Genomic DNA, 25,994 nt, shown 5'->3' with positions numbered 1-25,994 from the left:
GGTTTTTATGGTATTAGGTCTAACATTTAAGTCTCTAATCCATCTTGAATTAATCTTCGTATAAGGAGTAAGGGAAGGATCCAGTTTCAGCTTTCTACTTATGGCTAGCCAATTTTCCCAGCACCATTTATTAAATAGGGAATCCTTTCCCCATTTCTTGTTTTTCTCAGGTTTGTCAAATATCAGATGGTTGTAGATGTGTGGCATTATTTCTGAAGGCTCCGTTCTGTTCCATTGGTCTATATCTCTGTTTTGGTACCAGTACCATGCTGTTTTGGTTACTGTAGCCTTGTAGTATAGTTTGAAGTCAGGTAGCGTGACGCCTCCGGCTTTGTCCTTTTGACTTAGGATTGTCTTGGCAATACGGGCTCTTTTTTGGTTCCATATGAACTTTAAAGCAGTTTTTTCCAATTCGGTGAAGAAACTCATTGGTAGCTTGATGGGGATGGCATTGAATCTATAAATTACCTTGGGCAGTATGGCCATTTTCACAATATTGATTCTGCCTATCCATGAGCATGGTATGTTCTTCCATTTGTTTGTGTCCTCTTTGATTTCACTGAGCAGTGGTTTGTAGTTCTCCTTGAAGAGGTCCTTTACATCCCTTGTGAGTTGGATTCCTAGGTATTTTATTCTCTTTGAAGCAATTGTGAATGGAAGTTCATTCCTGATTTGGCTCTCTGCTTGTCTGTTACTGGTGTATAAGAATGCTTGTGATTTTTGCACATTAATTTTGTATCCTGAGACTTTGCTGAAGTTGCTTATCAGCTTAAGAAGATTTTGGGCTGAGACGATGGGGTTTTCTAAATACACAATCATGTCATCTGCAAACAGGGACAATTTGACTTCCTCTTTTCCTAACTGAATACCCTTGATTTCTTTCTCTTGCCTGATTGCCCTAGCCAGAACTTCCAACACTATGTTGAATAGGAGTGGTGAGAGAGGGCATCCCTGTCTTGTGCCAGTTTTCAAAGGGAACTTTTCCAGTTTTTGCCCATTCAGTATGATATTAGCTGTGGGTTTGTCATAAATAGCTCTTATTATTTTGAGGTACGTTCCATTAATACCGAATTTGTTGAGCGTTTTTAGCATGAAGGGCTGTTGAATTTTGTCAAAAGCCTTTTCTGCATCTATTGAGATAATCATGTGGTTCTTGTCTTTGGTTCTGTTGATATGCTGGATTACGTTGATTGATTTGCGAATGTTGAACCAGCCTTGCATCCCAGGGATGAAGCCCACTTGATCATGGTGGATAAGCTTTTTGATGTGCTGCTGAATCCGGTTTGCCAGTATTTTATTGAGGATTTTTGCATCGATGTTCATCAGGGAGATTGGTCTAAAATTCTCTTTTTTTGTTGTGTCTCTGCCAGGCTTTGGTATCAGGATGATGCTGGCCTCATAAAATGAGTTAGGGAGGATTCCCTCTTTTTCTATTGATTGGAATAGTTTCAGAAGGAATGGTACCAGCTCCTCCTTGTACCTCTGGTAGAATTCAGCTGTGAATCCATCTGGTCCTGGGCTTTTTTTGGTGGGCAGGCTATTAATTGTTGCCTCAATTTCAGAGGCTGCTATTGGTCTATTCAGGGATTCAACTTCTTCCTGGTTTAGTCTTGGAAGAGTGTACGCGTCCAGGAAATTATCCATTTCTTCTAGATTTTCTAGTTGATTTGCGTAGAGGTGTTTATAGTATTCTCTGATGGTAGTTTGTATTTCTGTGGGGTCGGTGGTGATATCCCCTTTATCATTTTTTATTGCGTCTATTTGATTCCTCTCTCTTTTCTTCTTTATTAATCTTGCTAGCGGTCTGTCAATTTTGTTGATCTTTTCAAAAAACCAACTCCTGGATTCATTGATTTTTTGGAGGGTTTTTTGTGTCTCTATCTCCTTCAGTTCTGCTCTGATCTTAGTTATTTCTTGCCTTCTGCTAGCTTTTGAATGTGTTTGCTCTTGCCTCTCTAGTTCTTTTAATTGTGATGTTAGAGTGTCAATTTTAGATCTTTCCTGCTTTCTCTTGTGGGCACTTAGTGCTATAAATTTCCCTCTACATACTGCTTTAAATGTGTCCCAGAGATTCTGGTATGTTGTATCTTTGTTCTCATTGGATTCAAAGAACATCTTTATTTCTGCTTTCATTTCGTTATGTACCCAGTAGTCATTCAGGAGCAGGTTGTTCAGTTTCCATGTAGTTGAGCGGTTTTGATTGAATTTCTTAGTCCTGAGTTCTAGTTTGATTGCACTGTGGTCAGAGAGACAGTTTGTTATAATTTCTGTTCTTTTACATTTGCTGAGGAGTGCTTTACTTCCAATTATGTGGTCAATTTTGGAATAAGTGTGATGTGGTGCTGAGAAGAATGTATATTCTGTTGAGTTGGGGTGGAGAGTTCTATAGATGTCTATTAGGTCCGCTTGGTGCAGAGATGAGTTCAATTCCTGGATATCCTTGTTAACTTTCTGTCTCGTTGATCTGTCTAATGTTGACAGTGGAGTGTTGAAGTCTCCCATTATTATTGTATGGGAGTCTAAGTCTCTTTGTAAGTCTCTAAGGACTTGCTTTATGAATCTGGGTGCTCCTGTATTAGGTGCATATATATTTAGGATAGTTAGCTCTTCCTGTTGGATTGATCCCTTTACCATTATGTAATGGCCTTCTTTGTCTCTTTTGATCTTTGATGGTTTAAAGTCTGTTTTATCAGAGACTAGGATTGCAACCCCTGCTTTTTTTTGTTCTCCATTTGCTTGGTAGATCTTCCTCCATCCTTTTATTTTGAGCCTATGTATGTCTCTGCATGTGAGATGGGTCTCCTGAAGACAGCAGACTGATGGGTCTTGACTCTTTATCCAGTTTGCCAGTCTGTGTCTTTTAATTGGAGCATTTAGTCCATTTACATTTAAGGTTAATATTGTTATGTGTGATCTTGATCCTGCCATTATGATATTAACTGGTTATTTTGCTCATTAGTTGATGCAGTTTCTTCCTAGGCTCGATGGTCTTTACATTTTGGCATGTTTTTGCAGTGGCTGGTACCGGTTGTTCCTTTCCATGTTTAGGGCTTCCTTCAGGGTCTCTTGTAAGGCAGGCCTGGTGGTGACATAATCTCTAAGCATTTGCTTATCTGTAAAGAATTTTATTTCTCCTTCACTTATGAAACTTAGTTTGGCTGGATATGAAATTCTGGGTTGAAAATTCTTTTCTTTAAGAACGTTGAATATTGGCCCCCACTCTCTTCTGGCTTGTAGAGTTTCTGCCGAGAGATCTGCTGTCAGTCTGATGGGCTTCCCTTTGTGGGTAACCCGACCTTTCTCTCTGGCTGCCCTTAAGATTTTTTCCTTCATTTCAACTTTGGTGAATCTGGCAATTATGTGTCTTGGAGTTGCTCTTCTGGAGGAGTATCTTTGTGGCGTTCTCTGTATTTCCTGAATTTGAATGTTGGCCTGCCCTGCTAGGTTGGGGAAGTTCTCCTGGATGATATCCTGTAGAGTGTTTTCCAATTTGGTTCCATTTTCCCCCTCACTTTCAGGCACCCCAATCAGACGTAGATTTGGTCTTTTGACATAATCCCATACTTCTTGCAGGCTTTGTTCATTTCTTTTTCTTCTTTTTTCTTTTGGTTTCTCTTCTCGCTTCATTTCATTCATTTGATCCTCAATCGCTGATACTCTTTCTTCCAGTTGATCGAGTCGGTTACTGAAGCTTGTGCATTTGTCACGTATTTCTCGTGACATGGTTCTCATCTCTGTCATTTCGTTTATGACCTTCTCTGCATTAATTAGTCTAGCTGTCAATTCTTCCACTCTTTTTTCAAGATTTTTAGTTTCTTTGCGCTGGGTACGTAATTCCTCCTTTAGCTCTGAGAGGTTTGAAGGACTGAAGCCTTCTTCTCTCATCTCATCAAAATCATTCTCTGACCAGCTTTGATCCGTTGCTGGCGATGGGCTGTGCTCCTTTGCAGGAGGAGATGCGCTCTTATTTTTTGAATTTCCAGCTTTTCTGCCCTGCTTTTTCCCCATCTTTGTGGTTTTATCTGTCACTGGTCTTTGATGATGGTGACGTACTGATGGGGTTTTGATTTAGGTGTCCTTCCTGTTTGATAGGTTTCCTTCTGACTGTCAGGACCCTCAGCTATAGGTCTGTTGGAGATTGCTTGAGGTCCACTCCAGACCCTGTTTGCCTGGGTATCAGCAGCAGAGGTTGCAGAAGATAGAATATTGCTGAACAGCGAGTGCACCTGTCTGATTCTTGCTTTGGAAGCTTCCTCTCAGGGGTGTACTCCACCCTGTGAGGTGTGGGGTGTCAGACTGCCCCTAGTGGGGGATGTCTCCCAGTTAGGCTACTCAGGGGTCAGTGACTCACTTGAGCAGGCAGACTGCCCCTTCTCAGATCTCAACCTCCGTGTTGGGAGATCCCCTGCTCTCTTCAAAGCTGTCAGACAGAGTCGTTCGCGTTTCACAGGCTTCTACTCCTTTAGCTGAGCCCTGTCCCCAGAGGCGCAGTCTACAGAGACAGGCAGGTTTCCTTGAGCTGCTGTGAGCTCCACCCAGTTCCAGCTTCCCAGCGGCTTTAGTTACCTACTTAAGCCTCAGCGATGGCGGGCGCCCCTCCCCCAGCCTCGCTGCTGCCTTGCGGTTAGATTGCCGCAGACTGCTGTGTTAGCAAGGAGAGAGGCTCCGTGGGCGTGGGACCCTCCTGGCCAGGTGTGGGATACAATCTCCGGTGTGCCGGTGTTACAGCGCAGTATTGGGGTGGGAGTTACCCGATTTTCCAGGTGTTGTGTGTCTCAGTTCCCCTGGCTAGGAAAAGGGACTCCCTTCCCCCTCGCGCTTCCCAGGTGAGGCGATGCCTCGCCCTGCTTCAGCTCTCGCTGGTCGGGCTGCAGCAGCTGACCAGCACCGATTGTCCGGCACTCCCGAGTGAGATGACCCCAGTACCTCAGTTGAAAATGCAGAAATCGCCGGTCTTCTGTGTCGCTCGCGCTGGGAGTTGGAGACTGAAGCTGCTCCTATTCGGCCATCTTGCTCCGCCCTCCCGGGTGTGGTTTTTCAAAATGCACTTGGTTTATAGGTTTTGAGAGTGTGACGTCCAGGACGTTGGACATCACACTCTCAAAACTTTGAGACACCTCTACTGCTCATGTGAGTTTGTTTGGAGGCTGAATGTGCTCCCACCAGCCCCCAACCACACGTGCCACAGAGGGGTGGGGGTCGGTGCACCCAGCCTTGGGTACTGTCCTGACTTCACCAGGCTGAGCTCATCTAGCAGGGCTAATGCCAAGGAAACCCTGGTGTGTCTGTGGGGAAAGGTGAGGTGACAGGAGGGAGGAGGAGCAGCTGAGTGGTCTCTGGTAGGTGGCTGAGACTCTGTGAACATTAGTGGCTTCAAGGTGTGACTTCTTCCTCAGGTGGACAAAGAGACCAACACGGAGACCCCAGCCCCATCCCCCACAGTGGTGCGACCCAAGGACCGGAGGGTGGGCACTCCGTCCCCGGGACCATTTCTTCGAGGGAGCACCATCATCCGCTCTAAGACCTTTTCCCCGGGACCCCAGAGCCAGTACGTTTGCCGGGTAAGTGAGCGTGCAGACCCCTTCTGCTCCCCTCAGTGTAGCCGAGAGCCTCACACAGGGCTGGGTGCAAATCCCGTTACTCTCATGTTATTGGGTGACTTCGGGCATGTTAACACCTCAGAGCCTCAGTTTCCTCAGGTGGAGTTCACGGGCCTACTTCATAGGATTGTTTTAGACAAGCAATAGGAAAGGCTTGGTAGTTAGTACTTGGTCAATGTTATTATAATTCCAACCAACTCACTTCCTCCTTGTTCACACTCTGCCCTGCCCTTCTGCAACCACTTGCTGAGATCAGAGGAGGACCCCTCAGAGTCCCAGAGACACACAGGCGTTTCTTTCCCACCTCCGGGGCAATTCTAGGGTGCAGCCTGAGGCTGCCAAATTACAGCAGATCTGTATTATTTGGCTTCTAGTTTGTTTTATTTTTTAAATTGAACCTGCTGCTAACATTTAAAACTTTTTAAAAAGGTGGCCAGATGCAGTGGCTCACACCTGTAAGCCCAACACTTTGGGAGGTTGAGGCAGGAGGGTCTCTTGAGGCCAGGAGTTTAAAACCAGCCTCATCCACGTAGTGAGACCCTGTCTCCACCTAAGAAAAAATTAAAAATTAGCTGGGCATGGTGGCTTGCACTTGTAGTCCTAGCTAGTGGGGAGACTGAGGCAGAAGAATTCCTTGAGCCCGGGAGTCCAGTGCTGCCCTGAGCCATGTTTGCACCACAGCACTCCAGCCTGGGCAACAGAGTAAGACCTGTCTTTAAAATAAAATTATTTTTAACCTAAAGGGCAATTAAAAATAAAGCCGGGCGCAGTGGCTCATGCCTGTAATCCCAGCACTTTGGGAGGCTGAGGTGGGCAGATCACTTGAGGCCAGGAGTTCAATAACAGCCTGGCCCACATGTTGAAACCCTGTCTCTACTAAAAATACAAAAAATTAGCCGGGCATGGTGGCGCATGCCTGTAATCCCATCTACTTGGGAGGCTGAGGCAGGAGAATCCTTGAACCCAGGAGACGGAGGTTGCAGTGAACCGAGATTGCACCATTGCACTCCAGCCTGGGCGACAAGAGCGAAACTTCGCCTCAAACAAATAAAATAAATAAAATAAAATAGGAAGAGTTTGACGAAAAATTCCAGTTCTTCTTGAAAAAAAGAGACTGTATGTCACCACAGACCACACACAATTGGCAGCAATTGGCTGGCACCAAGGTGGGGGCAACTGTCCTTAGTTGATGGAGATGGGGAGCTTTCCAGTCCACTCTAGCCTCTACCTGGCCCTCTTTACCTGTTACATTTGCCTACCAGCTCCTGTATACCCAGAGGAATGTACAAGCCCTGCAGTGATCTTTGTTCCTTCATACCCTCACTTTCCTTGCTTTCCAGTTCCCCTACCCCTTCCCCTGCCTAGGCCAGCCCACCTTCCTTCATTCTACCCTGCATGGGGGGTCTGAGTGTTTACTGAGTCTGAGGGGTCATGCTTTTGCTGGGGCTACAGAACCAGCCCTTGCTCCTGACCTTCCATGGAGCAGCACAGATAAGACATGTGCCTACTTACCTGAGTCCTGAGTTCCAGTGATATCAATATCCTTCCTTCCCCCACCATATAGAACCACTGAATAATAACTAGGCCCTCAACAGAACCTTCCTGCCTAATCCAAAAAGTTGTCACAGAAGGGGAGGCCTGTGGAGTCCACACTTGGTTCTCTGCCTGCCACTTACATGACTATTGTTATGGAGGGAAGGGAAGAAGAAGGGAGGGGTCTCATTATCTGACTATTCAGTGTTCAAGGCCTACAAGTGTATAAGATTGATTAGAGAAGCTCATTTCTTTATAATGTGAAAATTTTACTAATTGACTGGCTGCTTGTCAAATGAGTCTTCATGGAAACATTCCCTGCAGTCCCTCCCAGGAGCAACTTAAACCTCTCCCTTCTGTGGTAGAGCTCTAGCTAATTGTTTGAACTTGTAAGCAGCTGAAAAGATAATGCAGGTAACAATGCATGTTGGCTTCGTATCTTGCACAAGGTGCAGGATTTCCTGAAGTCACTGAATGTGATGTTGGGCTTCCTAAATCATAGGTAGAAGATGCTGCAATTAAGCTGGCTCACAACAGCAGGAGAGAAAAATCCAATCGGTGCTTCTCTATTAAAAATACAAAATTAGCCAGGTGTGGTGGCTCATCGCATGCCTGTAATCCCAGCTAGTTGGGAGACTGAGGCAGGAGAATCACTGGAACCTGGGAGGCGGAGGTTGCAGTGAGCCAAGATCGGGCCATCGCACTCCAGCCTGGGCAACAAGAGCAAAACTCTGTCTCAAAAAGAAAACATGAATAATTTGAATGATTTAGAAAAGCCCTTAAGAAAATGGATAACCCTCTGCATTTTTTGGGGGGGGGCGGGGGGGAAATTACTACCATTATGAACGTGCAGTAGAAATCAAACACAAAGAGGAGAATGTCACTCATTAGAAAAATCTAACCAAAAAATATGAGTGTTTCACTCGTTCTTTTTCATCAGGATTAGAATGTGGTTGTAATTTTGTTAAATGGGAGATATAAAATAGAATAACTTTGATGAAATGTTTATCTTTTCCACCTATAGACTCAACCTCAAACATTTTTCCCCAGTGTTTTCTGTAAAATTCTGGTTCTCTGTTTAAATGGATTTACTTTTAAGTGACCCTTTTCTAGGATTAGCGTCTTCAAATAACAAAAAACACCTGTCCTAGTTAAATAAGCATCTGTAACACACCAAGCACTATGCTTCCACTTCCCATATTTTATTATTTGTACCGTTTCTAACCCTGCAAGATCACAAATTAAGAGATTCCCAGTCAATGGAGATCACACACCACAGGTAGAAAGGGCCTTTTTTTTTTTTTTTTTTTTTTTTAGCAAAGTCATATATTTTTCCTTCTTTGCTTTCTAGCTGGCCCACTTCAGCTTAAGCTTATGTCTTTTTTTATAAAACTTTTTTATAAAACTTACTGAAGGCTTACTGTAGCCAAGAGTACAACATCATGAAGATTTTCTATCATTTCCTCTAAAACTCTGCAGGCATGAAGACTGTCTGCTGAGGTATAGCAGGGAACAATTTAACCCTTTGTTTTGCACCCACAAGATGAGCATTACCAAATTCCCAACAGAGACATGCTGGGGCTGTGCTATGCCTCCACCCTGCCCCCTCCACAGCCAGCTCCACGTGTCTCAGTCTGTAACTGATAGCATTCTACTTCCTGCCTATACAGGTCAGGGTTTTTCATTGCAAGCAATGGAAATGGACAGTGAGCAGTATATGCAGGAAAATTTGGGGGAAAGTAAATTGAGGAGCTCACACACTCATCATAAGTCTGTAGAACCAGCCTCAGAAATCAGGACCTAGAAAGGCCAGACCACAGCCAAAATCACACCACAAAGCCAATCAGGTGACACCTTCACTGATGCTGCCACAAAACCTGGCCCCAGCCGGCCCCACTGCTGCCCCTGGCATTCAATATTTATGCCTCCACCAGGTTCCTGTCCCAGCTGGCATGGAAGCTCTGGTCACTGCTGCCACTGCCACTACTTACCATTAATGGCTTCTCCCTGAGATAACAACAAACCTGGCACATCTGTAGAATGAAGGAGAGAAAGAGTGGCCTGTTTAAATTCAAGAGGCATAGTAACAGACTTGGAGGCAAGTCACCAGGTTGTGATTCAAGGCCTGGAGCATTTGCATCCAACTGACAGAGACTAGTCCTGTGCCTGCCTCTAGCTGCAAGGGAGGCAGTAAAAGCAAGGTTCTGCTACTTTCAGCTTCATCATTGGGGGGTGGGCTTTGTTTCCCACCAAGTCATAAGGTGGGGTTTTCCCACCCACAGGATGGGATTTCAAATGCTAATCAGCAACACTTCGAGCCCCCGCAGCCAAAAAACAAATTTTCTGTGTCATCTAATCTTACAGCCCTACAAGGTGAGTTGTGTGAACACCATTTTATGGACACAGAAGCTAAGACTCAGAAACTCAAAGCACTGTGCTCTAGGTCACACAGCTACTAGGTGCAAAGCTGGGAGTCCAACTCCAAAGCCTGCAGCCTCTCTGTTGCTCAGAGCCACCTCCTGAGGGGCTTCCTCTGGCCTCCTTGGGTCTGATTGTGAGTAGACCCTTCTGCTGGCCTCTGCACAAAAGGCGTCCCCTGCTGAGTGGCTCCCTTGTTTGGTCTTTATCTTTGCCTATGTCACTTGGTTAGTTTCACTGTCTTGAGTTCCCCCACTGAACTTGAAGTCCAGGGTCCATGAATTACCCTTCCTACAGCTCTCCTCAGCCCCCGTGTATTCATCTGAAGTGCTGCCACATTTTTGCGTTGATTGACTTTGACCAAATGGACACAGCCCGTCCTAAATTCTCATTCCTGAACTAGTTTCCTGTGACTCTAAATGATTTCACTACTCCCTGCATCAGTATGCATTGAAGTATCTTTATATTAGAGAAAGCTAAATTCAAGGACTTAATGTAGCTTCTGTCTCTCTTTTATATAATATAGTCTTTAACACATAAACAACTACAACTTAAGGATCAATTATCCCGATACCCATTTCTGGTCGGTAGGACACATATCCTTCAAGTGCCACCACTGGATTAAAACAATGTAGAATAAAAGGCTGGTCACAGTGACTCACACCTGTAATCCCAGGATATTGAGAGGCTTAAGTGGGAGGATCACTTGAGCCCAGGAGTTTGAAACCAACCTGGGCAACATGGTGAAACCTTGTCTCTACAAAAAATACAAAAATTATCCGGGCACAGTGGCATATGCCTTTAGTCCCAGCTACTTGAGAGCCTGAGGCAGGAGCATCACTTGAGCCCGAGAAGTGAAGGCTGCAGTAAGACGAGATAGTACCACTGCACTCCAGCCTGGGCGACAGGAGTGAGGCCCTGTCTCAAAACAAAAACAAAAAAAAGAAAAAAAGAAAAGAAAAAAAACCCTTCTGGTACCACATGCAACCAGTTTACATGAATCTACCCCAGTTGTCAAGATGGCACACCCTTCCACCTGCACATTAGTTTCATCTCTGAGCCCTAACTGCAGGCTGGAGCCAGGAGAGCTGGTGGCCTTGGAACCAAACAGACTGGGCCTTGAACTCTGGTTTTGATGCTCCCCAGCTATTCAACTTTACAAGCTTCTTAATCTCTCTGGGCCTCAGTTCCTATCGCGTTAGAATTGTTTGAGGATTAAATGAAACTGTCACTAAAGCACCTGGCATGCAGCAGGTGCTCTATCCATGTGGCAGTCATTATTTTTACTATTCAGCGTCTGGTTCTGGTTGAGGCCCTGCCTAGCCCAGTGGCTATTTCATCAGTCTGTCCCTGGAGTTGCTGTGTTTGTCAGCTTAGCAGGACTATTAATATCATTATCACAAGTAATTATCAATAACCACAGAAACAGCTTCTCAAGAGACCTGCAGCAGTGAACTGACAGCCGCTAGACACACAAGCACAATAGCATCAGCCTCTGGCAACCCCACTGACTTTGGAAATAGGACTCAGAAAGAACTCCCCACCCTGCTCCCACCTCCCAGGGGTGCTGTCATCCTAACCACCCTCTCTTGTGCTCCTCGGGGGATGGGACACACTCAATACAGAAGCTTCCCATCCTGACTGTAGGCCTGATTTCCGGTCTTAGATGGGGAATACTAGCCCTCTGGGGGGAGTATAGATAACTCAGTGATTGAGGGGATGCCCACGGGAAAGTTACGATCTGCCCCATTATCTCTAAGGATATGGTCCCTGAGGCTTTGCCTTTAAGCTGCCCTTTTCTTTTTTAAATATCAATCTTGACAGCGGCTCCGTTTGAGTCAGTAAAGGCAGTCTCTCTAGACACCAGGGAAGAGTTGATGCAAAAATGCCCTTTGTGTAGTAGGTCAAGAGGGCAGTGATACACTGAAGTCACACTGCCCAGTGTCCAGCCCTGCTGTGCGACTGACCAGCTTACCAACCTTGGGTCAGTTCTGCAACCCCTAAGCTTCTGTCACCTCATTTGTGAAATGGATTTGCTCCTATCACATGGGGTTGTTGGAAAGGTTCAATGGGATGTTCGTGGCATTTAGCATCGTGCAGATACTAGCATGGAGATGAAGCAGTGTGCATCATGCATACTACATGCTCAATGAATATTCACTTATAAAGAAAGGAAAAGTCAGAATGAAACCTGGAACAGGAAAGTCTGGGTGTTTGTGGAAGGACTGTGCTGAGCGGAGGAACCTGACCTCCCTGGGGGCTTCAGTGCACCTTCCGGAATGCACTCTGACCATGTTTAACATTCCGTGACTTTTCTCTTGCAGCTGAATCGGAGTGATAGTGACAGCTCCACTCTGTCCAAAAAGCCACCTTTTGTTCGAAACTCCCTGGAGCGACGCAGCGTCCGGATGAAGCGGGTAAGAGTCACCTCGAAGCTATTTTTCTGCTCCTCCCCCATTGCCCCAAGCCCTGTGTCCTGCACACACATCTCCTGATGTCTGGCCATTTCTCCTCAGCCACTGGCTTGAAAAATGTTGCTCTCGCAAGCATGATGGTATTTGCGAACAGATGTTTGTGAGCTATGAGGCCTGTGTAGCCACTGGGGAAGGTGCCAAAGGGTAAATGTATTTGTCTTATTATGACAAACAGGTTAGAAGAGGAGTGTGTACACTTGGCCTTGCCTTCCTAGATAGAAATCAAAGTCAGTAAGAACTGACCAACCCAGCTGGGCGCAGTGGCTCACACCTGTAATCCCAACAGTCTGGGAGGCCGAGGTGGGAAGATCGATCACCTAAGGTCAGGGGTTCAAGACCAGTCTGGCCAACATGGTGAAACCCCATCTCTACTAAAAATACAAAAATTAGCTGTGTGTAGTGGCACGCGCCTGTAGTCCCAGGCTGTACTTGGGAGGCTGAGGCAGGAGAATCGCTTAAACTCAGGAGGTGGAGGTTGCAGTGAGCTGAGATTGCACCACTGCACTCCAGCCTGGACAACAGAGTAAGACTCTGTCTCAAAAAAAAAAAAAAAAAAGAACTAACCAACCCAACGTGTCACAGTCATCAATCAGAGAGCATCATCTGACAGGAGCCTGCCTCATGCAAGACTCTGCTCAGTGTGTCTGTCATCCAGGTCCCGGTGACCCTCCTGCTGGCAGAGAAGCTGGGTGCCTCTGAGCACCAGCCTGAAGCAGGGAAGCCCACAGGGAAAAGGCTGCAGATTTGCCCTGCAGAAGCCTCCTGGCTTTTCCTAGTGGAGACTGAGTTGAGTGATCCGGATGGGGTGGGCGTAGGCAAAGGAGCGACCCCTGATTTGTGTTTGACCACTAAGGGCTGCAGCAGATGCAAGGGGCCCTCCCCACTTTGGGCTTTCAACACAAGTTTAAAGCAGTTCTGTCTAATGAGTTTGCAGAACTGGAAGAAACCAGGAGCCAGAATGTCAGAAAGAAAAAAAGAAGAAAGAAAGCAAAGCAAAAGAGAGCGTGGAGGGAAAAGATAGTGCCAACAGCCCCTAGCAGGGGCAGGCACCCCCCTCTCCTGTACTGCTTGCTGACAGCCAGAATCTGGTCCTTTGCGTGACATCCTACACCCTAACAAGTCTGAGGGGGAACTGGAGAGACGAGAGAGACAGCAACGCAGGAGAGACTACACAGGGAAGGGAGAGTGTGTGGGTGTGGGAGAAAGTGGACATGGCCTCAGGTGACAGAGACAACCAACTGCCCACTCTGGGTCCCCCACCCCAAACCCCTCTTCTGTAGCTGGCTTGTACTGCAGTCTCTGGAGCACCAAAAGTTACCTGGGGAGCTTGGTGACAATGCAGATTGCAAGGCCACACTTCTGACCGTTTAATTCAGGCAGCTGGCATGGGCCCTGAAAACTGCATTTTAATAAAGCTCCTCAGGAGCTTCTGGAGCAGATGTTCATGATCCACCCCTGCAGAAATGCCACTGATCTGCTACTTGCTCCCCCTGCATTTCCCACGGCTCCTTTCTAAGGCAGGCCCCACAGAAGCAGGCCCCCTTCATCACCCCCTGTTCCCCTTAACCAAGAGGATGACTTACTAAGGGAGCCCCTGCTGGTGGGTCTGAGCCCACATTTCCCTCGGGTCGGGAGAGTCCAGAGGCTGGGCCTGGGCCCTTGGGCACTGCTCCTTGCTTCCACGCACTGCCTGAGCTATGTTCTCTCTACTGCAGCCTGCCCAGCTTCTGAGACTGGACATGGGTCAGACGAAGCAAAAGAATCTTTATCTGTTGCTCTGAGTGCTTGAGCCATGTAGATCACTCAGCTGAATTTCCTTGATCCTGCTCGTTTTTAAGCACAGAGCAGACCACGTTCAACCTAGAAGAGCGTTCTAGAAATTCTTCCTAGAGCTGTCTTATGTTCCTAATAGTATGCTTGCCAGCCTTGCAAAATGAGACTAGGTTTTATGGTAATACTTCTTATGCTGTGTCTGAGATCTCTTTATTGGTCATTGTATTTGTTTTCTATTGCTACATAACAAATCACCACAAACTTTAGCAGCCTAAAATAATACAAATGCCTTACCTCACAGTTTCCGCAGGTCAGGAGTTCAAGCACAGGTTAGCTGAGCCCTCTACGCAGGGTTTTAGCAGGCTGAAACCTCTAAGTGTTAAATGGCCACATCCTCATCTGGAGGCTTGGCTCAGGAAACATCTGCATCCAGGCACTGCCTCCAGTTGTTGGCAGAATTTATTGCCTTGTAGTTTCTCGCTAGCTGTCAGCTGGGGGGTTGGGGGAGCATTTTCAGCTCCTAGAGGTCACTCTCAGGTTTTTGCCCTGTGGCCGTCTCTACAACATGCTTTATTTACTTCTTCAAGGCCAGCAGAAGAGCCCAGCCAGGAAAAGCCTAGGCCATCTTTTAGGGGCTTGCCTGATTAAGTCAGGACCACCTGGAATAATCTTCCTTTTGATTAACTCAAAGTCAACTGATTAGTGGGAGTGATAGTTCATATTCACAGGTCGCATTGGAATTGAAGGAGAGGAGATTATACAGGGCATGTATATTAGGAATGGGATTTGAGAAACCATTTTAGAATTCTGACTCCCATAGTCATGAATTACTGTTTTTTAATCATTAGTGATTTGTGATGGGAGGAGAGTTAATGGTCGAATTAATCAGGGTCTTTTACGTATAGATAACTGAAGAAACTAACTCAAATACAGCTTAAAAATGAAAGAGGGAATTTATTGTCTAATTTAATGAAAAACATCCAGGATGTTGGACTGCCTTCAGGCATGGCTTGATCCAAAGTTTGAAATGATGTCATCAGGCCTCAGCCCCCTTCTCATGGCGTTGCTCCCTCTGTACGGCTTAATTCTCAAACAGATCACCCCACAAGTAAAGATGATCATGATTAGTCCCAGGTTTATATCTTAAAGGCTTAGCAACATCGGTGTAAAGACATTGCCTCTTTTCCAAGTAGTTGAGCAAAGTGCCAGAATGAAGTATTAATGGTTGGGCTTTGATAACATACCTCTGAACCTGTCACTGAGATTCAGATTGGCCAGCTTCAGGTCACATTCCTATCTCTGATGCCCCCACACAAACCAGGTGGATTGAGTGCAGAGGAGGAGATCTCCAAGGGAAGGTGAGGGCGTTGTTACTCTAAGGCTGGGGAAACAAATGCTGGACAAGCAGAAACAATAGGGGCCCATTCCAGGAACACAAAATCAAGAAGACATGACTTCTGCCCTCAAGCGGGAACAGACCTGTATTGGGGAAACAACTTCAGAACAGTACAGTGACAGGAATCAGTAACTGAGAACGTACATATGGAGGGTGCTGAGAGTACTGAAGCTGGCACAGTGTACAGAGAGGGCGGGTGGGGATTGCAGTCAGCTCCCTGGAGTGGAACTTCAACTTTACCACACATGCCCTGTGGGACTTAACCTCTGCAAGCCTCCTAGGTGCAGATGATAACCCTCAGGACCTCCTAGGTTTGTGAAAATGGAACGAGGTTATGGAAATGAAGTGCTTAGTACCATTCTTGGGACATAATAAATGCCCAGTAAACATGAGCTGAATGGAAGAATTCACAACAGGCTTCCCAGGGAAGGGGAAGCCCCATTCGGAAGGCGTGGATGCCTACAGATAAACAAAGACAGGGTATTTGAGGGTCAGAGGAAGGGGCTGGGTGGGCTCACTGGGCAGAGCTCTAATAACAAGAGAAGCCATCCCCACCCCCACAGCCTTCCTCGGTCAAGTCCCTGCGCTCCGAGCGTCTGATCCGCACCTCGCTGGACCTGGAGTTAGACCTGCAGGCGACAAGAACCTGGCACAGCCAGTTGACCCAGGAGATCTCGGTGCTGAAGGAGCTCAAGGAGCAGCTGGAACAAGCTAAGAGCCATGGGGAGAAGGAGCTGCCGCAGTGGTTGCGTGAGGACGAGCGTTTCCGCCTGCTGCTGAGGATGCTGGAGAAGCGGGTGAGTGCAGCCTCGAAGGCAGGGGAGCCCTGCGCTCTGCCCCAAAGAGTCAGGGGCCACTGCCCCAGGGAAGAGAGGCCAGAGCTCATGATGCACCCTACAATTCCCACCACAGCTTCCACTGAGGGTGTTCCACCCATCCCTTGTTCCCATAAGCAGAGGGATCCAGGAATCCCTTTGCCTACTTAACGTTATGAACCTTTCACCTGGCTGCAAGGCCCATTTACTGCATTTGTTGATGTGTTTTTGTATGCAAGCCCTTACTGTTCACACATGTACTCATCATGCAGCTCTTCATGAAATACATTGGGGACCCAATCTGTGCCACAGCACACACTTTAACAGAGTAACAATAGGACACTGACCTGCCTTGGTGCCTGCCCAGGAAATCCCACAGGGCAGCCCTTGCCAAAGGAGGAGAAGGGCTGGTCACACCAGGGCCTTCTGCTAACAAGGGCGCCCTGGAGTACAAGTCTGCTGGCACCTCTGCCCTGCTATAATAAGTTTAAGGGATTTAGGGGTTGATCAAGGAGAAAAATATAACCTCAAAATGGTGTTAGCACACAAGTTTTATATTAGCTGTGCTTTTTTTTTTTTTGGAAGACACGTTTTCTGTCGCCCAGGCTGGAGAGTGGTGGCATGATGGCTGGAGAGGCTCTATCAATCCTCCCACCTTAGCCTCCTGAGTAACTGGGATGACAGGTGCATACCAATATGCCTGGCTAATTTTTGTATTTTCTGTAGAGATGGGGTTTCACCATGTTGCCCAGGCTGGTCTCGAACTCTGGGCTCAGTCAACCCACCTCGGCCTCCCAAAGTGCTGGGATTACAGGCGTGAGCCAGTGTGCCTGGCTTGCACTGCACTTTGACAGGTTTGCATGCCGGGGAAGCCCCTCACAGCATGAGACCTTCCAAAGGTGCTGGGGGCCACTGCCCAGTGTGGAGGAAGGCAGGGGAACTCCCAGGAGAGAGCTGGGGAAGAGGGGCCATCTAGGTTAGGTAGCTGTGCAGCACGATGGGGAGTCTCTGGGTCAGGGAACTCCAAAGCACAGCAGCAGCTTGGGGTCTCTTACAGGCCCAGGCTTTATCTGTGGCTAGCAAATGTTGGGTACAATTTCACAGGATATGCAAAACTGGAAGGTTGTATATTTAAAAGTTGCTTATTTGAGCTATATGTAAAACAACCGGAAGGGTAAAAATTTGAGTTTGGCACCAGCAGGCTTTTAAGGTCCCAACAGGTCCCAGACTGCCATGAAGAAACAAACAATATAGGGCCAATATCCAAGGGCCATTCTCTACTCCTTTATGAAAAATAACACCTGCCACTCTGTGATCACCACCCATGGCAAGAAAGACCTTTGCTAGTTCTCTCTGCACACAGCCAGACTCGCTGAGAGTACCTTACAGAGGGTGCCTACCTGAACTGTCAGGACCATCAGCTAAAATCTCAGTGCTCAGGGCAGGTGGTGATGCCCTACGGCAGGAAGATGATGCTGGACTTCTTAGGCCTGGACCGATGTGGGAGCTTCAGACTGACTCTGGCAGCTCTGAAGTTCCAGAAAAGTTTATTTCTTTCTTATTTATACCCTGTTTACTTATTTATTTATTTATTTTTTGAGGCGGAGTCTCGCTCTGTCGCCCGGACTGGAGTGCAGTGGCCGGATCTCAGCTCACTGCAAGCTCCGCCTCTCAGGTTTACGCCATTCTCCTGCCTCAGCCTCCCGAGTAGCTGGGACTACAGGCGCCCGCCACCTCGCCCGGCTAGTTTTTGTATGTTTAGTAGAGACGGGGTTTCACCGTGTTAGATCCTGGTCTCGATCTCCTGACCTCGTGATCCGCCCGTCTCGGCCTCCCAAAGTGCTGGGATTACAGGCTTGAGCCACCGCGCCTGGCTACCCTGTTTACTTATAAACAGGATTATAACAAGAGCATTGAGGGGAAAATAGAAAATTGGAAGGCTTGAAGGAGGAGAGGAAATAAATATATCCCAAACCTAAAGTAACCTAATAATAGTTAGGTATTATATTTATCTTTGAGCTTCCTGGTAGCCAAGGCAAAAAGAGATCAGAAAACAAGTGCCTATGTGCCCTACCTTAACACTTCATCTTAGTCAAAAGACTGAGAGTAATACGTGCCCTGACTTAAGAAAAACAAACTGAGAAAACTTGACCTTTCGAATAGTTAAAAAAAAAAAAAAAAAAAAAAAAAGTAACGTCTATGACTTCTAACAAAGAACCATTGAAATGATGGCTTTATTTACCAAAATTCTGTCTTTGTGCAATGTTTTCAAGTATACGGTACATGGATATTTTAGGGCTATCTGTGGTTTGTTCTCAAAAGTGTTTGCATATATTTACATTAGGAGGAAGGGGCATAGTGTTATACACAAGCCTCTTAAGAACTACTGCATGGCTTGGGACTGGGTTTCCACCACTTCTGAGTAGTCTGACATTAAAGAAATTTCTTACTATGCTGGAGCCTCAGTTCCCTGAGTAAAATAGAGGTAATAACGTCTACCTTCCTGGGTGGCCTGAGGATTAGAGGTAGTGCACATTTCACCAGGCAGCCCTCATCTCCTCAATTCCTCAGATCCACACAGGTATTCTGTTTCCTGGCCCCAAAAATCTAGTCGCTCAAACAGATGATTTGAGCACTTCCCATTATGGTTCTGAAAGAAGTAGATCCCACGGGGAGCAGGAGTGAGGGTGCCGTCCCTACAGGAGCCCCCTCTGTTGTGATAGGGAGTTCTCCTTGCCCCTTTCTGGAGGCCCCCTCCACTGACTCAGGGCCCTGCTTGCTCTGCCCAGCAGATGGACCAAGCAGAGCACAAGGGTGAGCTTCAGACAGACAAGATGATGAGGGCAGCTGCCAAGGATGTGCACAGGCTCCGAGGCCAGAGCTGTAAGGAGCCCCCAGAAGTGCAGTCTTTCAGGTAAGCAGAGGGCCCCGACAGCCTCCTTTCCCTTTCTCAGCCAACCCACGGCCTTAGTCTTCTGTCTGTGGTCTTACTGCTTCCATCCCTTGCTCACAGAGCACTGGCTTTCTCTGAACAGATGTTCATCCTCCGCCAAGCCATCCCTGGCGATCCATGAGCTCTGCAGCACTCTTCCCCCGACTGTCTTTATCGGTCCCCACACAACTCGAGCTAATTTGTTAGATCCTCTTGTTTAATAAATGAGCCACCTGCTCCAGCCTTTCCTCGTAGTGTTTTCATCACTGGTAATTGTGGAGGGTTGGCTGAATGATAAATAAGCCTGTGGGTAATGGATGCTCGCTGGGCCTCCCTGGCTCTGCCTGCCACCTGCTAGGATCCCAGGGAGGTGCTTTCTTGTTATGCTGGACCCGGGTATATTCTCGGAGGGTCCCAAATGCCATTTGGCCTGGGCCTCCCATCCACGGAGGCCCTAGCATTTAGACTTCTGATGTCCTCTCAGATAAGGTACACATGTTTGTGTATGTGCTAAAAAAAAATTCCTTTGTGGAATATAAACATTTAAAATGTACATTTGTGCAACTATCTTTGGGCATCTCTTAACTTTTTAACAAATTGAGAATCTGAAACAAACAAACATTGGAAGTGGCCCAAGGATCCTTTTAAACTCTGAGAAGCCTCTGATTTGATTTGAACTAAGGGTCATTGTTCATGCTAATGGTCTTTAAAGCAGTTGTTCTCAAACAGGGGTGATTTCTCCCCTTCCCCCTGGAACATTTGGCAATGAGCATGCATTTTGGGTTGTCGTAACTGGAGGTCAAGGATACGGCCAGCATCTAGAGGGTAGAGGCCAAGGACGTTGCTAAACATTCTACAGTGCATGTATAGGACAGCCCTCATGACAAAGAATTATCCTGCCCAGAATCTCTGCAGAGTAAGGTTGAAAACCCCTGCTCCTGCTCTAAAGGGATGGTCTCTCTTACAGGGAGAAGATGGCATTTTTCACCCGGCCTCGGATGAATATCCCAGCTCTCTCTGCAGATGACGTCTAATCGCCAGAAAAGTATTTCTTTTGTTCCACTGACCAGGCTGTGAACATTGACTGTGGCTAAAGTTATTTATGTGGTGTTATATGAAGGTACTGAGTCACAAGTCCTCTAGTGCTCTTGTTGGTTTGAAGATGAACTGATTTTTTAGTTTGGGTCCTACTGTTGTTATTAAAAAACAGAACAAAAACAAAACACACACACACACACACAAAAAAAAAAAAAACAGAAACAAAAAAAAAACCAGCATTAAAATAATAAGATTGTATAGTTTGTATATTTAGGAGTGTATTTTTGGGAAAGAAAATTTAAATGAACTAAAGCAGTATTGAGTTGCTGCTCTTCTTAAAATCGTTTAGATTTTTTTCAGTTTGTACAGCTCCACCTTTTAGAGGTCTTACTGCAATAAGAAGTAATGCCTGGGGGACGGTAATCCTAATAGGACGCCCCGCACTTGTCACAGTACAGCTAACTTTTCCTAGTTAACATATTTTGTACAATATTAAAAAAATGCACAGAATCCATTGTGGGGGGGAGGGATTCAGAGGTGCATCCATGGATCTTCTTGAGCTGTGACGTGTTTTTATGTGGCTGCCCAACGTGGAGCGGGCGGTGTGATAGGCTGGGTGGGCTAAGCAGCCCAGTCTATGTGGGTAACAGGCCACGCTGGTCTCAGATGCCCAGTGAAGCCACTAACCTGAGTGAGGGGAGGGCTGTGGGGAGCTCCATTAAGTTTTATCTCCATCAATAAAGTGGCCTTTCAAAAAGAATCTTCCTCTTGCTCTCTTTTTCTTTCCTACCCCTCACTTCATCTGTTTCCCTGATTTTTGACTCTTCCCCTTTCCAGTCATTTCTTTCCCACCCATCCCCAGTCCTGGAAACATTTGTTTTTTTCTTTTGCCCACTGTTTTCATTTGCTCATTAAATTAAAATGACGGCTCGGCTCATTGGGAATCCACATGCCCAAGTTACATTGGGGATATGCTGTCTGTACTGTCTCCTTCTATGGAATTCCACCCCACCCAATGAGAGCTGACTTCACCATTTCTTCATATGAGCACCATTCTGTGTCATCCCCAACCCAGGGGTAGTAGGTGCTACAGCTTGTGCTTCGTGCTGCTCCTGTGGCCCCTATCCCTACCCAGCTCAGAGCTTTGCAGGGTCTATTGCAGACAATCAGAAGTCAGCTTCTAACAAATAGCACCAGCCACAAATCTCTTCCTCCTTTCTCTCTGACATTACCCTGTGCAACTTTTCTCAAAGTCTGTTGCACCACTCAGCAAAGCATGTTGCACCAGCTATATCAGAATCACCTGGGGCAGCCTATTAAAAATGCGGACTGTTGAGACCATACTGGCTAACACGGTGAGACCCTGTCTCTACTAAAAATACAAAAAATTAGCTGGGCGTGGTGGTGGGCACCTGTAGGCCCAGCTACTCGGGAGACTGAGGCAGAATGATGTGAACCCGGGAGGTGGAGCTTGCAGTGAGCCAACATTGCGCCACTGCACTCCAGCCTGGGTGACAGAGCAAGACTCTCAAAAAAAAAGAGAAAAAAAAGGGCGTGCCCAAGATGGCCGAATAGGAACAGCTCCAGGCTCCAGCTCCCAGCATGAGCGACACAGAAGACGGGTGATTTCTGCATTTTCAACTGAGGTACTGGGTTCATTTCACTGGGGCATGTCGGACAGTTGGCGCTGGTCCGCGGGTGCAGCCCGACCAGCGAGAGCAGAAGCAGAGCAAGGCATTGCCTCACCTAGGAAGCTCAAGGGGGAAGGGAATTCCTTTTCCCACACACACCTGGAAAATCGGGTAACTCCCACCCTAATACTGCGCTTTACCAAGGGTCTTAGCAAATGGCACACCAGGAGATTATATCCCACACCTGGCCCAGAGGGTCCCATGCCCACAGAGCCTCCCTCATTGCTAGCACAGCAGTCTGAGATCTAACTGCAAGGTGGCAGCAAGGCTGTGGGAGGGGCACCCGCCATTGCTGAGGCTTAAGTAGGTAAACAAAGCCGCGGGGAAGCTTGAATTGGGTGGAAGCCACCACAGCTCAAGGAGGCCAGCCTGCCACTGTAGACTCCACCTCTGGGGACAGGGCATAGCTAAATAAAAAGCAGCAGAAACCTCAGCAGAGGTAAATGCCCCTGTCTGACAGCTTTGAAGAGAGCAGTGGATCTCCTAGCACAGAGGTTGAGATCTGAGAACAGACAGACTGCCTGCTCAAGTGGGTCCCTGACCCCTGAGTAGCCTAACTGGGAGACATCCCCCACTAGGTGCAGACCGACACCTCACACCTCACACGGTGGGGTACACCCCTGAGACGAAGCTTCCAGAGCAAAATCAGACAGCAACACTCGTTGTTCAGCAATATTCTATCTTCTGCAGCCTCCGCCGCTGATACCCAGGAAAACAGGGTCTGGAGTGGACCTCAAGCAAACTCCAACAGACCTACAGCTGAGGGTCGTGACTGTTAGAAGGAAAACTAACAAACAGAAAGGACACCCACACCAAAACCCCATCAGTACGTCACCATCATCAAAGACCAAAGGCAGAGAAAACCACAAAGATGGGGAAAAAGCAGTGCAGAAAAGCTGGAAATTCAAAAAATCAGAATGCATCTCCCCCTTCAAAGGAACGCAGCTCATCACCAGCAATGGAACAAAGCTGGATGGAGAATGACTTTGACGAGTTGAGAGAAGAAGCCTTCAGTCAATCAAGCTTCTCAGAGCTAAAGGAGGAACTATGTAACCAGCACAAAGAAACTAAAAACCTTGAAAAAAGAATGAATGAATGGATAACTAGAATAATCAATGCAGAGAAGACCTTAAAAGAACTGATAGAGATGAAAACCATAACACAAGAACTACATGACAAATGCACAAGCTTCAGTAACTGACTCAATCAACTGGAAGAAAGAGTATCAGCGATTGAAGATCAAATGAATGAAATGAAGTGAGAAGAGAAGTGTAGAGAAAAAAGTGCAAAAAGAAATGAACAAAGCCTCCAAGAAATATGGGGTTATGTGAAAAGACCAAATCTACATCTGATTGGTGTGCCTGAAAGTGACAGGGAAAATGGAACCAAGTTGGAAAACACTCTGCAGGATATCATCCAGGAGAACTTCCCCAACCTAGTAAGGCAGGCCAACATTCAAATTCAGGAAATACAGAGAACTCCACAAAGATACTCCTCGAGAAGAGCAACTCCAAGACACATAATTGTCAGATTCACCAAAGTTGAAATGAAGGAAAAATGTTAAAGGGCAGTCAGAGAGAAAGGTCGGGTTACACACAAAGGGAAGCCCATTAGACTAACAGCAGATGTCTCGGAAGAAACTCTCCAAGCCAGAAGAGAGTGGGGGCCAATATTCAACATTCTTAAAAAAAAGAATTTTCAACCCAGAATTTCATATCCAGCCAAACTAACTAAGTTTTATAAGTGAAGGAGAAATAAAATCCTTTACAGACAAGCAAATGGTTAGAGATTTTGTCACCACCAGGCCTGCCCTACAAGAGATCCTGAAGGAAGCACTGAACATGGAAAGGAACAACTAGTATCAGCCATTGCAAAAACATGTCAAAATGTAAAGTCCATCAATACTAGGAAGAAACTGCATCAACTAGCGAGCAAAATAACCAGCTAATATCATAATGACAGGATCAAGTTCACACATAACAATATTAACCTTAAATGTAAATGGACTAAATGGTCCAATTAAAAGACCCAGACTGGCAAATTGGATAAAGATTCCAGACCCATCAGTGTGCTGTATTCAGGAGACCCATCTCACATGCAGAGACACACATAGGCTCAAAATAAAGGAATGGAAGAAGATCTACCAAGCAGATGGAAAACAAAAAAAGCAGGGTTTACAATCCTAGTCTCTGATAAGACAGACTTTAAACCATCAAAGATGAAAAGAGACAATGAAGGCCATTACATAATGGTAAAGGGATCAATTCATCAGGAAGAGCTAACTATCCTAAGTATATATGCACCCAATACAGGAGCTCCCAGATTCATAAAGCAAGTCCTTAGAGACTTACAAAGAGACTTAGACTCCCATACAATAATAATGGGAGACTTTAACACCCGATTGCCAACATTAGATAGATCAACAAGACAGAAAGTTAACAAGGATATCCAGGAATTGAACTCAACTCTGCACCAAGCGGACCTAATAGACATCTACAGAACTCTCCACCCCACATCAACAGAATATACATTCTTCTCAGCACCACATCGCACTTATTCCAAAGTTGACCACATAGTTGGAAGTAAAGCACTCCTCAGCAAATGTAAAAGAACAGAAATTATAACAAACTGTCTCTCAGACCACAGTGCAGTCAAACTAGAACTCAGGAGTAAGAAACTCAATCAAAACCACTCAACTCTATGGAAACTGAACAACTTTTTCCTGAATGACTACTGGGTACATAACAAAATGAAGGCAGAAATAAAGATGTTCTTTGAAACCAATGAGAACAAAGATACAACATACAAGAATCTCTGGGACACATTTAAAGCAGTGTGTAGAGGGAAATTTATAGCACTAAATGCCCACAAGAGAAAGCTGGAAAGATCTAACATTGACACCCTAACATCACAATTAAAAGAACTAGAGAAGCAAGAGCAAACACATTCAAAAGCTAGCAGAAGGCAAGAAATAACTAAGATCAGAGCAGAACTGAAGGAGATAAAGACACAAAAAACCCTCCAAAAAATCAATGAATCCAGGAGCTGGGTTTTTGAAAAGATCAACAAAATTGATAGACCGCTAACAAGACTAATAAAGAAGAAAAGAGAGAAGAATCAAATAGATGCAATAAAAATGATAAAGGCAGTATCACCACCAACCCCACAGAAATACAAACTACCATCAGAGAATACTAAAAACACCTCTATGCAAATAAACTAGAAAACCTAGAAGAAATGAATAATTTCCTGGACACTTACACGCTCCCAAGACTAAACCAGGAAGAAGTTGAATCCCTCAATAGACCAATAGCAGGCTCTGAAATTGAGGCAATAATTAATAGCCTACCACCAAAAAAAGTCCAGGACCAGATGGATTCACAGCTGAATTCTACCAGAGGTACAAGGAGGATTTGGTACCATTCCTTCTGAAACTATTCCAATCAATAGAAAAAGAGGGAATCCTCCCCAACTCATTTTACGAGACCAACATCATCCTGATACCAAAGCCTGACAGGGATACAACAAAAAAAGAGAATTTTAGACCAATATCCTTGATGAACATCAATGCAAAAATCCTCAGTAAAATACTGGCAAACTGAATCCAGCAGCACATCAAAAAGCTTATCCACCACGATCAAGTGGGCTTCATCCCTGGGATGCAAGGCTGGTTCAACATACGCAAATCAATAAATGTAATCCATCATATAAACAAAACCAAAGACAAAAACCACATGCTTATCTCAATAGATGCAGAAAAGGCCTTTGACAAAATTCAACAGCCCCTAATGCTAAAAACTCTCAATAAACTAGGTATTGATGGGACATATCTCAAAATAATAACTATTTATGACAAACCCACAGTCAATATCATACTGAATGGGCAAAAACTGGAAGCATTTCCTTTGAAAACTGGCACAAGACAGGGATGCCCTCTCTCACCACTCCTATTCAACATAGTGTTGGAAGTTCTGGCTAGGGCAATCAGGCAAGAGAAAGAAATAAAACGTATTCAGTTAGGAAAAGAAGAAGTCACATTGTCCCTGTTTGCAGATGACATGATTGTATATTTAGAGAACCCTATTGTCTCAGCCCAAAATCCCCTTAAGCTGATAAGAAACTTCAGCAAAGTGTCAGGATACAAAATCAATGTGCAAAAATCACAAGCATTCTTATACACCAGTAACAGACAAACAGCCAAACCATGAATGAACTCCCATTCACAACAGCTTCAAAGAGAATAAAGTACCTAGGAATCCAACTTACAAGGGATGTAAAGGACCTCTTCAAGGAGAACTACAAACCACTGCTCAGTGAAATAAAG

General features: G+C 45.8%; 1 protein-coding gene across 3 annotated transcripts in view; it reads left to right on the top strand.

Moving 5' to 3' along the window:
* Positions 1-20,739, top strand: part of WWC1 (WW and C2 domain containing 1) — a 181,092-nt gene extending 160,353 nt beyond the window's left edge. The window contains exons 19-23 of one of the 3 annotated variants that reach the window (XM_023218897.1): positions 5,397-5,561; positions 11,876-11,968; positions 15,758-15,991; positions 18,799-18,923; positions 19,909-20,739. In XM_023218897.1, the coding sequence (XP_023074665.1) occupies positions 5,397-5,561; positions 11,876-11,968; positions 15,758-15,991; positions 18,799-18,923; positions 19,909-19,975 (684 nt within the window). In that variant the 3' untranslated portion in view covers positions 19,976-20,739. Of the gene's footprint in view, positions 1-5,396; positions 5,562-11,875; positions 11,969-15,739; positions 15,992-18,798; positions 18,924-19,908 lie in introns of all 3 variants that reach the window. The other 2 variants (XM_023218896.1, XM_023218895.1) reach the window with 2 other exon arrangements.
* Positions 20,740-25,994: the final 5,255 nt, after the last annotated feature.

This window comes from Piliocolobus tephrosceles, chromosome 4 (assembly GCF_002776525.5).
Source record: "Piliocolobus tephrosceles isolate RC106 chromosome 4, ASM277652v3, whole genome shotgun sequence".
Taxonomy (NCBI): Eukaryota; Metazoa; Chordata; class Mammalia; order Primates; family Cercopithecidae; genus Piliocolobus; species Piliocolobus tephrosceles.
This window is presented reverse-complemented; position numbering and strand designations above follow the sequence as displayed.